The sequence below is a fragment of the Carassius gibelio genome, chromosome A16 (assembly GCF_023724105.1).
Source record: "Carassius gibelio isolate Cgi1373 ecotype wild population from Czech Republic chromosome A16, carGib1.2-hapl.c, whole genome shotgun sequence".
Classification (NCBI taxonomy): Eukaryota; Metazoa; Chordata; class Actinopteri; order Cypriniformes; family Cyprinidae; genus Carassius; species Carassius gibelio.
In genome coordinates, this window is record NC_068386.1 from 1,488,673 (window position 1) to 1,506,224 (window position 17,552).

Sequence of the window (17,552 nt, forward strand, 5' to 3'; positions counted from 1 at the left end):
TGTAATATTTGTGAATGCTGCTTTTACAAAACTTCATTCTCAATTGAGAAGCTCATAGCATTTTAGGCTTTAGAAAATTTGACAAAAATAAAGAAGCTGAAATAATTATTTTTGGACATTCAGCAGCTAAATATTTTGATAAAGGCAAATTTTATTGCTTGCATTGTATTGAGTGTTTCACGTTATTATAAAATGCATGCAAAAACATTGTTTGTGTGTAAACATTGAAATATAAATACTACAATATTACATAAAACAATGTAATCATATTTGTATATAATATAAAAATAGGATATTCTAAAACAAGTGGGTAACACTTTAGAATAAGGATCCATTAGTTAACGTTAGTTTACGTATTAATTAACCGGAACAAACAATACATTTATTACTCCATTTATTAATCTTTGTTAATGTTAGTTCATGAAAATAGTTATTCATTGTTAGTTCATGTTAATTCACAGTGCATTATCTAATGTTAACAAGCACAACTTCTGATTTGAATAATGCATTTGTAAATGTTGAAATCAACATTAACTAAGAATAACAAATGCTGTAGAGTGATTGTTCTTGCATAGTTAGTACATGTTAATTAAGTAGTTAACTAACATTAACTAATGGAACCTTATTCTAAAGTGTTAACAACAAGTGTATTGAAAAATATTTTTGTTAACAAATATAAATGCATGCTAAACATTGTGTGTAAAAGTTTGACATCTAAATGCTGTATGCGAAAAAATAAATGCTACATTATTACATTATTGAAATTTTAGAAACATGACTTACAGTTTAAAGTAAAATATTCTACTTGGATTTAAAACCTTATTTTAAATTTTCTAGCATGCATTTATATTTATTAATAACTAAAGGTAGTTTTTTATAAAATGCGGGGATTAAAATTATGCTTTATGCAATTATAAAAAATAAAAAAAACGATATAAAAGATTAATTCCATGTATTAACATTAATTTAATTTATAAAATTTTGGGGTGATGTGTCGAAAAACCTGCTGTGTAATTTCCAGCTGATTGGTTTTGCTTCCCCAATCAGGCCCAGGTGGTTCTTCAGGGAAAGTCCAGGAGTGTCATCATTCGAGAACTGCAGCGAACAAACCTTGACGTTAACTTGGCTGTGAACAATCTGCTGAGCAGAGACGACGAGGACGGCGATGATGGGGACGACACGGCCAGCGAGTCCTACTTACCTGGAGGTAAACAGACACAGAACATGGATCCACGGTAATGACGCTCAAGACTGTGAAATTTTAATAAACCTTTCTGACAATGCCTTTTATACTACATCCACAGAAGACTTGATGTCACTGCTAGATGCGGACATTCACTCCGCACACCCCAGCGTGATCATTGACGCGGATGCTATGTTCTCTGAGGACATCAGCTACTTCGGCTACCCCTCTTTCCGACGCTCTTCATTGTCTCGTCTCGGCTCTTCACGAGGTAAAAGCTAAAACACAGTCTGGCTTGAATACAGTCATAGAGTCAGGAAGACATTCAGTAAGATTTCTGGAAGTGCTTGTACCACAACCACGGAGTTCCTCGTTAACGCTGTATTTTTAATATGTAAAGTCACAACTCGCAACATTATGAAATCCAAGATATGAAATCTGAGGAAAATGCTATTGTAATAACAATTTTGGGTCAGGTCCTGCAGTGTATTATTATTATTATTATTATTATTATTATTATTATTATTTTTATCACATGCAATTTATTCCTTTCTTAATTATTTGTTCATAAACCAGCATCTGTGGTTTACGATCAGCCTCTGGTTATCAAATACTTCAAGATGCCTTGTGGCATGTTTGTGTTGTGTGTGTGTGTGTGTGTGTGTGTGTGAATGAGCGTTTGTGCCTTGAGAGCATGTCCAGTTATCCTGCATGGTCTTAGTCGTCGTTTTCTTTAGTGAGCTCTCTGCGAAAGGCCCTGCAGTGCTGACAGTTACCCATAAGACCCTGCAGTTTATACCCGTACATGCTGGACATCCCCGTCAACAAGATGTTTCCGCTGCTAATGCAACCCGCCAACTGCCTTGTTTTACTTTCTTTAAACAACTATGGATCATTATCTAAATGTGACCCTTGAGCACAAAAGCAGTGTTAAGTCTCTGGGGTGTGTTTGTAGCAACAACCAAAAAAAACAATGTATGGGTCAGAATTATCAATTATTCTTTTATGCCAAAAATCATTAGGATATCAACTGAAAACCATGTTCCATGAAGCTATTTAGTATATATATCAAAACTTAATTTTTGATGCATTGCTAGGAAATAATTTTTGAACAACTTTAAAGATGATTTTTTTATTTTATTTGCACCCTCAGATTCAAGGTTTTCAAATAGTTGAATCTCAGCCAAATATTCTCCGATCATTACGAACCAAACATCAATGGAAAGATTATTTATTCCGCTGTCAGATGATGCATAATTCTCACTGTACACTAATGACTGGTTTGGTGCTCCAGGGTCACAAATGGTCATGGATCCTTTTCACCCACATTGTCGTACTTGCGGCATAATGGTCTGTTGTTTTAGGTGGTTGTTGTCGTCACAGAAATACAGCAGAATTAGACTGAAGTAAATGCAATTTTCTTTTTAATGAAATCTCACTATTCCGAGGGTCTTTCCCAGAGAGTGGCTTACTGTTATCCCACTGGTGTGACCCCATTGCATACCAGTTCTCCTTCTCCCCCTAGAGCGAGACTCTGAGCTGCTGCGCGAGCGGGAGTCGGTCCTGAGGCTGCGTGAGAGGAGGTGGCTGGATGGAGCCTCCTTCGATGCGGAGCGTGGCTCCACCAGCCGTGAGGGAGAGCCCAGCCTTGACAAGAAGAGCGTGCCGCTGCAGAGCCCCGTCTCTCTGGGCGAAGAGCTCCAGTGGTGGCCTGAAAAGGTGGGCCTTTAAGCCTCGACACAAAGCATAGTTCACCCAAAAATATGTATTCAATAGTCATTTAGTTTCATACCGAAGTATTTCTTTCTTTTTCTTCTGGGAGTGTAAAAGATATTTTGAAGAACGTTGGTAAACAAACATTCATTTAACGTTGCAATTGGACTTCTATTGAGTTCTGCAGGAAAAAACAATGCATACAGGTTTGGAGCAACATTTTTGGGTGGACTATCCCTTTAAGGGTCAAAGATGATGAACATGTTCTCTGCATTCACTCATTAAAAGAGTAAAACTAGTTTGGTTTAATGTTTTCTTTCTTTAAGAGAAATATTAGAGTGGTTTTGCTTTAAAATATTGTTTGTATTATTGTCAGTCAGTGTGGTGTTTGCAACATCCATTTTGTTGTAATGTGATTACTATAAACCTGTTTAGATTCTCATCACTGGACGTCAAGGAAAAGTTAATTATTTTTATTTTTTTATTTTATATATTTGGCTTTTATTTGCAAGATTAGTGCAGTTTCACATGTTAAATGGCATAACTTGTTCATTTGTATATAAGATTATTTTAATTTAAAAATAATTAGGTTTTTAATATTTTGTATTTATATATAAAAAAGTATTTCTAATTTAAGATTATTTTATAAATTAACTAAAAATATTTAGATGAAATAAAATAATTTAATTTTAGTTTATTTTATTTCAAATAACAAATAAAATTTTTTTTTTTTTTTTTTTTTTACCCTGATTTTTAGAGACATTCAGTCAAATTTTAACTATTGTAAACCAGTTTCAGAAACAAATCAGATTGCGATTTCTAAGAACTTGAGTGTTTTGAAATTGACTTATTAAAAAGTTCTTCTTTTAATTTTACACATCCATATTTGACCTTTTTGACTTAATGGCCAGTCTCTACTGGTAACACTTAAATATTAGCCTCCAGTTTCCTTGGGTTAATTTATACGATTAATCATATTTGTGTAGTTGCGGAGTTGCTGTTTATCCCTTGTCATGTGATCCTTTAGGACCATGTCACAAAGTTTGTCAGCATTGGGGCTTTGTACTCGGAGATGATTGCCATCAGTACCAAAGGTGAACTGTACCAGTGGAAGTGGAACGAGCCCGAACCTTACAGAAACGCACAAGTACGATTTGCAATACACATCAGACAAGGAATTCCCTATCGCTTTGATCGTTGAATAAAATATCATAAATTTGCGTTTTCGCAGAATCCTTCTATACATCACCCTCGTGTCCCTTTCCTGGGCTTGACCAATGAAAAGATCACCCACCTGTCGGCCAACAGTATCCGAGCCACTGTGGCCACCGAAAGCAACAAGGTAAGAAAGTATTTTTTTTTTATTTACACGTGAGTGAGTGAGAAATGAATCTTAGGAAGGTTTAAGTGATGCATGCTCTAGTACCAAAAAACAAAGTCAGATTCACATGAACTTGTATTGTGTAGGTGGCAACATGGGTGGATGAAACTCTGAGCACTGTTGCTGCTAAACTAGAACATGGTGCACAGATGTTCCCGGAGCTGCAGGGAGAGCGTATCATCTCTCTTCACTGTTGTGCCCTGTACACCTGCGCCCAGCTGGAGAGCAGCCTTTACTGGTGGTGAGCACACCTGAGCGTGTTTGATCGTTTCAGCTGCCGTGCATGTGATCTGCGAACTAATTCTGAGTGTCTTTTTCCTCTAGGGGTGTTGTGCCTTTTAGTCAGCGTAAAAAGATGCTTGAAAAGGCTAGAGCCAAGAACAAGAAGCCGAAATCCAGTGCAGGCATCTCTTCTATTCCCAACATCATAGTAGGAACTCAGGTGAGGAACATGCTATGGTTGTTGACTTGTCTTTGTTAATGATGATTATGGATTGGCGATGTTGGTATAAATTAATGTGATTGCACTTGAATGGCCAGATACACACACAATGCGTCCCATCTCGTCAAGTATTCTCATAAACGCAGTCGGTTTCGTCTTAATCGAATGTAAACAGTTGGGGAAGAAATCAGTGCTTTCGGTCTTACCCCAAAAAGGGAAATTACCCCATACTGACCCTCAAGCCATCTCAGGTGTATATGAGTTTCTTCTTTCAAAAGAAATCAAATCGGAGTTATAAAAAAAAATGTCCGGGCTCTTCCAAGCTTTATAATGGATGTGAATTGGTGCTTTGGTCAATAGTCCAAAAGAAGTCCAATAAAGTGCATCCATCCATTATAAAAGTGCCTCCGTTGAGGATTACAGTGATGACGTCGTGTTTCCCCGTAGGTGTGCCTGAGGAACAACCCTCTGTATCACGCTGGAGCTGTGGCCTTCTCTGTAAATGCCGGGATCCCAAAAGTGGGCGTCCTGTTGGAGTCGGTGTGGAACATGAACGACAGCTGCCGCTTCCAGCTCCGCTCGCCCGAGAGTATGAAGAACATGGAGAAGAACACCAAGACACAGGAGACCAAGTAAGACGACACTGTTTCTGTCACCAAACACATGCACGGAGGTATTGAAGCTAAAAACAATGTGCTATTGGTTGTGCTTGCCATCAGGACGGAGAGCAAGCCAGAGCTGGTGAAGACTGAAATGGGTCCTCCGCCCTCACCGGCGTCCACATGCAGTGACACGTCCTCCATCGCCAGCAGCGCTTCTCTGCCCTACAGTACGTGCACTGCACTGTTTACAGACTTGACTTAAACGCACAGTAAAAAACACTATCATGATGCTGAAATAAAGCAGTAAACATTCATTTAACAATATTAGGTGTAAGCTAAAACCTTAGTGTAAACAAGTGATAAGAAGAAACGATTATTTCAACGAAAAAACATTAAATATATGAAGCGTCGTGCAGGGAATTTTTACTGTAAGTTATAAAATGAATTTCTTTTTCACTTCCAAAAAACGTCGTTTTAACAGTATTTTACTGTAAAATGACTAAAGCGTGATCGTTGTTGTACAGGGTTTATATTGACCTTTTTCACTCAGAATTTCTTCTTCAGGCTTCTTAAAAAAAAAATGCTGCAGCAAAATCGTAAAAAAAAAAAGTTTTACAAGAAAATACTGTTTCAGTGTTTTTATCTCAAAATTGCATGTTTAATTCAATGCCACTTACTGATTATTTTAAAAAAAAGTGCTTTCTGAGTAAAAATTGTTTCAAAGATTGTTTGTAATTTTTTTTTTACAGTGTGTGTATTTCTACTGTAATTGCACACATTTTGCCAACATAAATGCATATTTACTTGCCCGATTGGCTGCATGTTGCATTTGATTCGGTTTGTTTGCACGTGAAGTCTATTATTTTTTCCGAATCATGCTCTTCCTCACATCTTTAAAACACATTTGATTAAACTCTGCTGCTTTAAACTCTCTTAAGAAGTTAGATTACTCTGCAAACACCCTTGAAGAAATTTTTGTTTATTTTATGTATAGGTTTTTATATTGCTTATGCATACTAGCGTTCTCTATCGGTATATTTGATGTTTTTTATTGCTTCTTTTTGGATAAAAGCATCAGCTATATGGTTAAATGTAGCCTAAGTGTATTTCATTTGTTACCCGCCATGAGAATATCCAAGGATGCTGGTGTGGCATTAAATAAGTAGTTTGAACTGTTTAAACATGGATGCGAAACCAAAAGCTAGTTGGCTGCAGTGTTTTGCTCTTGCTAACCGATTACCTGCTGTGCTACAGAGCGTAGGCGCTCAACGCCGGCTCCAAAGGAGGAGGAGAAAGTCAATGAGGAGCAGTGGCCTCTACGAGAGGTCGTTTTCGTGGAGGATGTTAAAAACGTCCCTGTGGGAAAGGTGGGTGCTGGCGTGCACGTCGATCCAAACCACAAGCGTATTTTCTCCACTGTTTTTGCATTTATTGTCTGCATTTATGCAACCTCAAGAACTGTTTTTAATGCAAGCATACTGTTTTTCTTGACGTGTGATGCTTTGCTATGACCCCTCATTTGCAACAGCTCTCTCTTTTGAACTCAAGGTGCTAAAAGTCGATGGTGCATATGTTGCTGTGAAATTTCCAGGGACGTCGAGCAGCGTGAGCAGCCAGAGCGCAGCTCCCACTGACTCTGACCCGTCCTCACTGCTGCAAGACTGTCGACTGCTCAGAATAGATGAGCTGCAGGTAAACGCACCAAGACACATTTGCTGAAACATTGATGCATGCATTCATTCAAAATGACATTTTGATGAATAGTCACAGCTTAACATACTTTAATATTCAAGTCAACATCTATGACTAATATACATGCATATATGTGACCCTGAACCACGAAACCAATCATAAGGGTGCGAATTTTGAAATTGAGACTTATACATCATCTGAAAGCGAGGATGATATTTGGCCAAGATACAACTATTTGAAAACCTGGAATCTGAGCGTGCAAAAAAAAAAAAACTAAATATTAAGAAAATCACCTTTTTAAAGTTGTTCGGATGAGGTTCTTGGCAATGCATATTACTAATCAAAAATGAAGTTTTGATATATTTACTGTAGGAGATTTACAAAATATCTTCATGGAAGATGATCTTTACTTAATATCCTAATGATTTTGACCCATTCAGTGTATTTTTGGCTATTGCTACAATAGAGACCAGAGACTCGAGACTGCTCCAGAGTCACAAATGGTATTGAATCACTCTAAATCAGGGGTTTTCACACTTGTAAGGATCCCTAAATACATAATGATTACTTTGGAAAGAAACATCCTTTCTAAAAGATATAATAATAATAATAATAATAATAATAATAATAATAATAATAAAGAAAGAAAAATAAAATGTAAACAACAAAAATTAAATATATTATTTACATTATTTTATTTAAATGAATTTTTCCAAATTTAAATTATTTATTTTTGTTCTGAGCATTTGACTGAAAGTATCTACTTTTATTAATTTTACAGTCAATGTGAGATTATTTTTTTCTTTAAAAATGTACTTTTTTTTTTAAATCTTATTTTTAATTTGTATTTTTTTTGCTATTTTATACAGTGGGTAAAGAGAAAAATCTTTGCAGCTTGAAATGAAAACAATGAATTTTTTTTTTATATTATATATTTTTTTTATATATATTATATTTTTAATATTTGTGTGTATATATATTATGTACATGTATATGTGTATATTATTATAATTTAATTTTTTTTTTCTCTCTCAAAGTTTTGTAAATTCCCAGCCATTTTTCCGGCCCCAGTTTGAAAACCCCTTGTCTATATAAATATTGGCGGAAAATGAAAAACAAATCTGGCTGAATATTTAGATGAGTTATTTCTCTTCTCTTCTGAACAGGTTGTGAAAACTGGTGGAACACCAAAGGTTCCAGACTGTTTTCAGCGCACTCCTAAAAAACTTTGTATCCCAGAAAAAGCTGAAATTTTAGCTGTGAATGTTGACTCCAAAGGTGACTATGGCTTAAATCTCTCTCCCATCTTGTTGTGTATTTCCCATGTGCATCTGCTTCACTCCTCTGTTGTCTTGCGTCCTGCAGGAGTTCATGCTGTGTTGAAAACGGGCAGCTGGGTACGCTACTGTGTCTTTGACTTGGCCACCGGCAAAGCCGAGCAGGAGAACCACTTCCCCACCAGTAATCTGGCCTTTCTGGGTCAGAGTGAGCGTAACGTGGCCATCTTCACTGCTGGACAGGTCAGACATCACACAGTCTGATGCCCTCCATGCATTTCTCTGTACACCTGTTTTAACACTCTCGTCTTTGCGTCTTCAGGAGAGCCCAATCATTTTGAGGGATGGTAATGGCACCATTTATCCCATGGCTAAAGACTGTATGGGTGGAATACGAGACCCTGATTGGCTCGACCTCCCGCCGATTGCCAGTCTAGGCATGGGAGTCCATTCGCTCGCCAACCTTCCCAGTAACACCACAATCAAAAAGAAAGCAGCTGTCATCATCATGGCAGTGGAGGTATGTTACACCAATGATCCCACCTAGTGATCAACTGTAAAAATAGCAAATGTTACCTCGTCCCAACAGGGAAAACCACTAACAATCAAGAATCTCACACACACATACACACACAATATAATATGCTGTTATACTCCATATAACTCCATATACAAGCCAGAAACTAAGCCTTTTTTTGCACAGGCCTATCTAAAGGGTTAATGGTCCCACCTAGTGATCAACTGTAAAAATAACAAATTTTACCTCTTCCCAAAAGGGAAAACCACAAACAATCAAGAATGCATGATTATATGGTGTCATGGCTTTGCAATCAAAAAATTTTGTTATAATGGAAGCCAATGGGGTAAAAACAGCCACCAACAACAAATGAGGGAGAAAATTGTTGTTATCTAATGCTGCACAAAAACTAAAAATGCATCAAAGCCAATGTTGCTACTAATCTTTGACATGCCCAAGACTGTTATAAAAAGTACAAAAACAAACCCCCCCCCCCCCCCCCCCAAATCAGTGACATAATTTATGAACTTGGCAATTAAAGAGTTAAAATCTTGGATTTTTGTTTTTTTAAACATTTGGTAGTTTTGATCAGTACTGAGGTTGATTTAACAGATTTATGCAAAAAAAAAAATCTGATACATTTTTACATCAGTTTAATTGAGGGGATGTTTTCATCCCGAACAACTTGAAAGGGTAGTGAATTTGAACAATCCACAAGGGTTAAATTCCAGATACAGTTTGTGTAACTGAAATGCCAATAATAATAATAATAATAACAAGAAAAAATGTTTTGTTATAAACAATCCTGAAATACACACGGGGCTTTTATTTTGAAATGTCTTTTTAATTCTTCAAGCTGCTCATTCAGACAGATGATGGATACAAATAAAAAAGCACTCTATGCTATTCAGAATATAATATTAGTTGTTAAAGTCATAACTCAACAACGGAAGATCCGAGTTATCTTAGCATAAAAAATAGCCTGTGTTTCTGGTTGATGTATGTTGTGTCTCTGTGCTTCAGAAGCAGACGCTGATGCAGCACGTGCTGCGCTGTGATTACGAGGCGTGCAGACAGTACCTGATCAATCTGGAGCAGGCCGTGCTGCTGGAGCAGAACCCTCTCGCTCTGGACGCTCTGCTGGGTCACCGCTGCGACGGCAACCGCAACATCCTCCACACCTGCGTCTCCGTCTGCTTCCCCGTCAGCAACAAGGAGACCAAGGAGGAGGAAGGTAACAACACCGTGTTCTTTCAGCGGCACTGAGATGTTGTTGCACATAAGTGGTGTGCTGTGTAAACCAGTTCAAACCACTTGTACTGACATGGTTGACATCGGTTCATGCAAAATCTCCGTTAACTGTCTGTAATACTTTAGCAGATACCCATTCAAATCTAGGCTAGGCGCTTCTGGTTTAACAGCAAAATGCTAAACTGAAGCGCTTCACTCAGCAGTGCATTTACTTATTTGTCGGCAAACCACCAAAATAAAAGCTTGCTGATTTAAGGTTTGAAAATGATGAACATTTATCTAAACCGAAAATAAAAAATGTATTGTACTTTTATTTTGAAATATGGTTTTATCACGTTTTTTTATTTTATTTTATTAATTTGAAAAACAAAGTAAATTAAGTGCAATATTATTATTATTACTACTATTAATTTATTTTTTTGAGTTCTATTTAATGGGTTGCACTTTGTGCAGTGTGAGCGCCAAACTATGCATGTGAAAAATGCATGTGCACCCCTGGTTTATTACTGTTTTTAATTAAGGGATAGTTTGCCAAAAAAAAAAAAGTATCGTATACATGTTTGGAACAAGTGGAGAATGAGTACGAGTTTCTTTTATTGCGCACAAAAGAAAATATTTCTTATATAAACAGTTGACCGTAGCCATTGGATTAAAATTGTGAAAGGAGTTGTATTTTGTGTTTTCGGTCTTAATTTAATAAATTTTTTTTATGTCTATAGTTTATTTCTGTTTTAATTGTTTAGTAGTTACTAAATAAAAAATTTTGTTGTGGCAACTTACTGATTTATTTATTTTTATTAAAAATATTTAACCATTAACTGAAATGAAATGAAACTGAAAATTAAGTCGAAATTGAAGACCTGTGTATGTGTTGGAGCGCAGCTGATGTTGGATGTTTCTCCAAACCCGGTCTGAGATGACGGTTCGCTGTGTTTCAGAAGCAGAGCGGTCTGAAAGGAACACGTTCGCTGAGAGGCTGTCTGCCGTCGAGGCTATCGCTAATGCTATTTCAGTGGTGTCCAGCAACAGCTCGGGGAACCGTACGGGATCGTCCAGCAGCCGCGGGTCAGTGCTCCCATTCACCGGGATACATGTTACCTGAAGAGCATTTCAACAAACCATTGGCAGTTTTACAAACTCCTAAGAGTAACAGAGGACATAGCACATAAACAAATTGCAACTAATTTTGCACATTAACCATTTTTTGTTAAGTACTAAAGCATATACTTTTCAAAATAAGAGTCCCATTCTTTATTTGTTTTGGCTTGTTTTGTTTTTTTTCTGGGTTGCACAATTAACTGCGTCGGGATTTAATTCAGTGTAAACTCTTGCAGTCGACCTTATACGTGTTGATAAATCAACACACAAACCAATTTAAATGCATATGTGTATATTAAATATAACCAATCTTGAGTATTTAAAAAAATGCACTTAAGTGAGTAAAATAATCTAAGATGCATGATTTGTTTTGAGATTGTGTGGGTTTGTTTTATATCCATGCATTCAAACTCAGTTACACATTCTGATCAGCTCATGCTTTCCTTTGGAGTTGAAACCATGGCTTCTGTGTTCAGAGGAACGTAACATGATTGTTTGGTGTGCAGTTGGTTCACTGTCGTTGTTTTTGTCTCTGTAGCTTGCGCTTGAGAGAGATGATGAGACGCTCCCTCCGCGCTGCAGGTTTGGGTCGCCACGAGTCTGGCCCTTCCTCCAGCGACCACCAAGACCCCGTTTCACCCCCTATCGCCCCTCCCAGCTGGGTACCAGACCCTCCACCGATGGATCCTGGTGAGTGCAGCAGGTTTTGGATCTTAACTGATGTATTGGATGCATGCGATAGACTGTCTCACCAAACCATCTTCTTTGCTAGACGGTGACATTGATTTCATCCTGGCTCCTGCAGTGGGTTCCCTTACCACTGCCTCCACCGGCTCCAGCCAGGGTCCCAGCACCTCCACCATCCCAGGTACATGAACATTATATATATATATATATATATATATGAGAGATGCTGCTTTGTGCTGTCATTTATAAAAGTCTCTTGTAGCATGTTTTCAGTATTTCCTCTGTCCTCTGAAGGACCTTCATCTGAACCATCAGTAGTGGAATCTAAAGACCGGAAGGCTAACGCACACCTGATCCTGAAGCTGATGTGTGATAGCATGGTCCTGCGACCTCACTTGAGAGAGCTGCTCTCTGCTAAGTACGTCACACACCTGCCGCTCTCAATGCTAGCTGATTTCCCATCTTTGAGCTATGTTTGTTTTGCTGTTGTTTGATAGGGATGCTCGTGGGATGACTCCATTCATGTTGGCGGTGAGCGGGAGAGCTTACCCAGCAGCCATTACTGTTCTAGAAGCAGCACAGAAAATAGGCAAAGGTGAGTATACGGCTGCAGTTTAACTGATATTTTAGTATTAATAGTATGCCATTTATAGTTTGATTTAGGTGTAACTTTTTATATTTTCTGTTTATTTTAATTAGTTTGTAATTATTTAGCCTTTTTTTTTTTTGGTCTAAATACAATTTTTTTTATTTTAGTACTTCAAGTTAAATGAGACAAAAGATGATACATTTTAAATGTTTATTTTATTTTTTGTCTTTTTAAATATTTAATATAAGTTTTGTTTTATTTTATATATATATATGTTTTATTTTTTTTATTTGGGTTTAGTAATTTAGATTTTTTGTTATGTCTATATAATTTTTTTGTTTTATTTTAATTTAGTTTAATGTCTATAGTCATTTTTATTTATTTGGGGTTTAGTAATTGTTGTTGTTTTTTAACGTTTTTTATATCTATAGTTTTTATTTCTTTAGTTTGTTAAACTAAACAAAAATGACAAAAAAATATAATTATTAAAAAAAAATTGTCTATAGTTTTGATTTATTTCATTTTATTATGTTTTATTTATATTATGTTTTATTTTAGTAGTAATTTATATTGTTTTATTTTAGTACTAAACGAAAATGAGAAATTACGTAATTTTAAGTTTTTATTTAATTTCAGTTAACATTATTTCAAATAGCAAATATTTTTAATGGGTTTAGTTAACTTTAATAAACTTGCTGAGATGCATTTGTCATGTTTCGTGTTTTTGTGTTTCTTAATCTTCTCTGGATCTTCTGTTTTTGTCCAGGTGAACCGGGACTCGGAGAGAAAGAGGATGCAGCGTCTGTGTTCATGGAGATGATCTGTCCTTCAGGAACAAACCCAGATGACTCTCCTCTCTACGTCCTGTGCTGTAACGACACCTGCAGCTTCACCTGGACAGGAGCCGAACACATCAACCAGGTACAAACGTCACATTCTTTACGTAAAATACTGTGGAGCTGAATGAGTTTGTAGAATTGCACTGAACCTGTATGTTTGCAGGACATCTTTGAGTGCAGAACTTGCGGCTTGCTGGAGTCTCTGTGCTGCTGCACTGAATGCGCCAGAGTTTGTCACAAAGGTCACGACTGCAAGTGAGTAGAGGTCAAGTTCAAATTATTTTATGGCAGCACAATTTTCTGCATCACCACTTCTATCCTTCTGGAAGAACGAAATCCTGGAATGCAGTGCAAACATTGTTAACGATAACTTAAAACGTTTATTAATTAAAAAAATTGAAAGAAGATATAAATATTTAATGCAAAACTTAATGCAAAAATTATAAATCTCGTCTTGGTAGCTAAATGAAATAAAATCAGTTTTACTAAAATAAACTGAAAGATAAAAATACAAATGAAAGCTAAAAAAGAAATAAAATGAGAAGTAATAAAAATGACAATTTTTAACAAAATTACTCAAACTAAAGATATAATAAGAACTGAAAGTAAATATATAAAAAATACTATAACTATGGTTTTTAATTTTATTTTTTAAACTATTTTAGATTTGACGAATAATAAATGAAAAGGTGTCCTTTTACATGAACATGCAGCATGAGCAGTTTTTTTTAAATCTAAATTAGGTTGTATTGTATTGTTGGAAATTTTAAAACGACTTTAGTTTTGTGAAACTATGCTACATTAAACAGCAGGTGGCGCCTACGGAACAGCAGATACAGCGTTCCTTTGACTGTAAACAAAGCAGCGAGGCGCTTATAAACACTGCTTTAATATGCATTCTACAGAGATGGCAAGAAAATACCATCTAAACTTTTCTAAAGACAAGTCCGTTCCCCTCAGAAATACATTCATATAAACTCACACCCCGAATATATTGATTTAAGTCTAAATTTAGTCTACGAAGTTAAGTCTAGTTTTAGTCAATGAAAATGGTATTTTAGTCTCTCTTTAGTAATGCAATTTTTTTTTAACCTAGTCAATCTAGTACAAGTACCTAGAAGTATAAAAGAAACCAAAATTGTATTTCATCCAAACCCATTTCAAACAAGGTTATAACATTTCGTTTCGTCTCATTTTTGGTCACCGAAAGTGAAGACACATTTTGGAATAGTTTTAATTTTGTAAACCACATTTAGTCGTTTTTATTAGTCAACGATATTGTATTATATATTTAACATGAACAGAATTTACGCTGCATCTCGTCTCGTTTTCGTCACATGATAAAGTTTCATTGACGACGATATTTAAAAGATGGCAAGGTGGTAAAACCGTAATCTCTCGTTCTTCTCCAGACTGAAGCGAACGTCTCCGACTGCGTACTGTGACTGCTGGGAGAAGTGTAAATGCAAGACCCTCATCGCGGGCCAGAAAGCGGCTCGTTTGGATCTGCTCTACAGGCTGCTGACCACCACTAATCTAGTGACCACTCCGAACAGCAGGTATGTTCAAGGCTCCAGCTTTCTGTTTCCAGAGCGTTTTATGAGGGTCATCTGGAGAATATCCGGCCAGTGTTCTGCGTCCTGAACGCCGTTTGTTTGTGTCTGGCAGGGGAGAGCACATCTTGCTGTTCCTGGTGCAGACTGTCGCGAGGCAGAGCGTGGAGCATTGCCAGTATCGACCACCTCGAATACGAGAGGACAGGAACCGGAAGGCCGCTAGCGCTGAAGGTGTGTCTTTGAATTGGGAAGTGATCTGGAGCCGTGGAAATGTTTCTTTGAAACATTCGGTTATATTTTTATTTTAAGGTGTCCTTGTTGCATTGTAATTATACATTTAAGTACTGAGTAATATTAAGTAACTACTTGTACCTACTATATGATTAGAGTCTGGCGTGGGGTTACTTGTTATGTAATTATGCATAATCAATTGTTATTTTAATAGTAAGTACATGCAACGTGTAACAAGGACTCCTTAAAATAAAGTATATCCAAACATTATTAAAAGTGCAGTTCTTAAAGTTCTCAAATAGAAAATTATAGGCTTTGTTTTTTTTGGTCCCCATTTGATTTTTTTTTTTGTATTGTTACTGAATTTCAAATTCAGCAAAAAGCGTCACGCTTAATCATTGCTGACATTTATCGATAATTGTCTCACTTCAGAGTACTTGTGCACATGATGGTAATATGTATGTGGCGTTATTACAACAACTAGTTAGAAATAATAAATTAAATTAATTTAAAAAGCAGGTTATCCTAAATTTAGTTTTTAGATTTTTAAATTTTATGTTGGAAATCTGTTTTGAAACATTTCCTCGTGTGAAAATATAAGTTTTTATTCGAGGTCGACGGATAGTGGATTTTACCGATAGCTAGGTTGGATCACACTGGTCGATATGGATTAATCAACCGATAGTTTTTAAAATGGTAATGAACGAAAACTAAAAAATAGTAATGCACTGTAAAAAAAAGAAAAAAAAAGAAAACCGTACTGAACCATGCTTTGGACGTGAATAAAAATATTCATATAAATCATCACTTGTGTGTTTTAGCCGCATTTTGAAATGCACAACTGCTTTAAATGCTGCTAATGTCTGCATCCTCTCAGCCTTGCTAGCAAACTAATGCAGCATCTAGTCAACAAATTAATTATTTGGTAATGATATAAAAACATGCACTTTTGCGTACTGTATACACACCGTTTCATTGTCTTTTTAAACCCGTTCCAATAGGCTCATTCATGAGTTAAACAGTTGAGTTTACCGTTGTTAAATCCATTCAGCCGATCTCCGGGTCTGGCGGTAGCGCTTGTAGCTTAGCATAGATCATTGAATCCGATTAGGCCGTTAGCATCTCGCTCAAAAATGACCAAAGAGTCTCTAAATTTTTACTGTTTACAACTCAATTCTTCTGTAGTTACATCGTGTACTAATACCAACGGAAAATTAAAAGTAGTGTGTTTTTTTTTTTTTTTTTTTTTTTTTTTTGGCCGATACGGCTAGGAACTATGCTTTCATTCCGGCGTAATAATCAAGGAACTGTGCAGGCGCAGTGACGTCACACAGAGCCTGAAAATAGTCCCCAGCTAGTTTGTGTAGTTGCAGCAATGGCAGAGTTGCTGGGGACTATTTTCAGGCGCTGCACGACATCGCTGCACTTCAAAATAACTGAAATAAGCCTGGCTTGTTTGCTAAACTTGTTTTATGGAACAACCCCTGCTTCTGCCTCTAGAAGTTGCTCTCGCTCTCGTTCTGTATAATGATAGCGGCTCTTCCTCAGCCGCTCTAGCAACAGATGCAACCCGGATAAACTATCAGCATGGACTTTATCCAGCAATCAATTATCGGTGCCGATTAATCGGCAAAACCGATACATCTGTCAGTCTCTAGTTTTATATAAAGAATTTTATGCAAGTATGCTTTTAACTTTTGCTACAAAGCATCAAAAATGTAGAAATATCTTGAATATTATGTAATGTTCATGATTTTATAGTGCATGATTAATTTTTGCAAACCAGTGTTCTGCATACATGCACTGTTCTTTAATGTGTGTGTGTGTGTGTGTGTGTGTGTGTGTCTCTCAGACTCGGATATGCCGGATCACGACCTGGAGCCTCCTCGCTTCGCCCAGCTGGCTCTAGAGCGCGTGTTGCAGGACTGGAACGCGCTGAAGTCCATGATAATGTTCGGCTCCCAGGAAAACAAAGACCCGTAAGTCCAGCACTGAACATCTCGCAGGCGAATTCATTGTTACTTACTCAGCTGACATATCATGTCGTATCGTTCCAGATTAAGCGCCAGCAGCAGAATCGCTCACCTTTTACCAGAGGAGCAGATGTACCTGAACCAGCAGAGCGGCACCATCAGACTGGACTGCTTCACACACTGCCTCATCGTCAAGTGTGCACCAGACATCACTGTGCGTCCAAGATCATGCATTTCTGAATATTTAATTATTTTGCATGTTTCTCTTCCCATAATGAGTTCCAGCTAACCTCGATAAGTTTGAATGCATAGTGTATCTACATTATTTTTGTTGTTTTCTAGTTTATCGACACTCTTTTGGGGACCCTGGTGAAGGAGCTGCAGAATAAATACACTCCGGGCCGCAGGGAGGAGGCCATCAAGGTCACACGCAGGTTCCTGCGCTCCGTGGCACGAGTCTTTGTCATCCTCAGTGTGGAGATGGCATCCTCCAAGAAGAAAAAGTAGGACTTAGTTACTGA

The 17,552-nt window shown here is 37.0% G+C and overlaps 1 protein-coding gene across 9 annotated transcripts in view; it reads left to right on the forward strand.

The window, feature by feature from the left end:
* The window catches only part of LOC128030319 (E3 ubiquitin-protein ligase UBR5), a 46,164-nt gene that overhangs the window by 9,182 nt on the left and 19,430 nt on the right, over window positions 1-17,552 (forward strand). For 4 of the 9 annotated variants that reach the window (XM_052617836.1, XM_052617837.1, XM_052617839.1 and 1 more), the window contains 27 exons: window positions 1,048-1,207; window positions 1,305-1,454; window positions 2,691-2,902; window positions 3,924-4,043; window positions 4,128-4,238; window positions 4,364-4,518; window positions 4,602-4,719; window positions 5,167-5,351; window positions 5,439-5,548; window positions 6,576-6,688; window positions 6,870-7,013; window positions 8,180-8,291; window positions 8,379-8,533; window positions 8,613-8,810; window positions 9,831-10,041; window positions 10,997-11,123; window positions 11,695-11,846; window positions 11,929-12,024; window positions 12,138-12,261; window positions 12,341-12,438; window positions 13,199-13,353; window positions 13,435-13,526; window positions 14,684-14,830; window positions 14,940-15,058; window positions 16,911-17,037; window positions 17,116-17,245; window positions 17,374-17,534. In XM_052617836.1, coding sequence (XP_052473796.1) covers window positions 1,048-1,207; window positions 1,305-1,454; window positions 2,691-2,902; window positions 3,924-4,043; window positions 4,128-4,238; window positions 4,364-4,518; window positions 4,602-4,719; window positions 5,167-5,351; window positions 5,439-5,548; window positions 6,576-6,688; window positions 6,870-7,013; window positions 8,180-8,291; window positions 8,379-8,533; window positions 8,613-8,810; window positions 9,831-10,041; window positions 10,997-11,123; window positions 11,695-11,846; window positions 11,929-12,024; window positions 12,138-12,261; window positions 12,341-12,438; window positions 13,199-13,353; window positions 13,435-13,526; window positions 14,684-14,830; window positions 14,940-15,058; window positions 16,911-17,037; window positions 17,116-17,245; window positions 17,374-17,534 — 3,782 coding nt within the window. The remainder of the gene's footprint in view (window positions 1-1,047; window positions 1,208-1,304; window positions 1,455-2,690; window positions 2,903-3,923; window positions 4,044-4,127; window positions 4,239-4,363; window positions 4,519-4,601; window positions 4,720-5,166; window positions 5,352-5,438; window positions 5,549-6,575; window positions 6,689-6,869; window positions 7,014-8,179; window positions 8,292-8,378; window positions 8,534-8,612; window positions 8,811-9,830; window positions 10,042-10,996; window positions 11,124-11,694; window positions 11,847-11,928; window positions 12,025-12,137; window positions 12,262-12,340; window positions 12,439-13,198; window positions 13,354-13,434; window positions 13,527-14,683; window positions 14,831-14,939; window positions 15,059-16,910; window positions 17,038-17,115; window positions 17,246-17,373; window positions 17,535-17,552) is intronic. The other 5 variants (XM_052617844.1, XM_052617842.1, XM_052617840.1 and 2 more) reach the window with 3 other exon arrangements.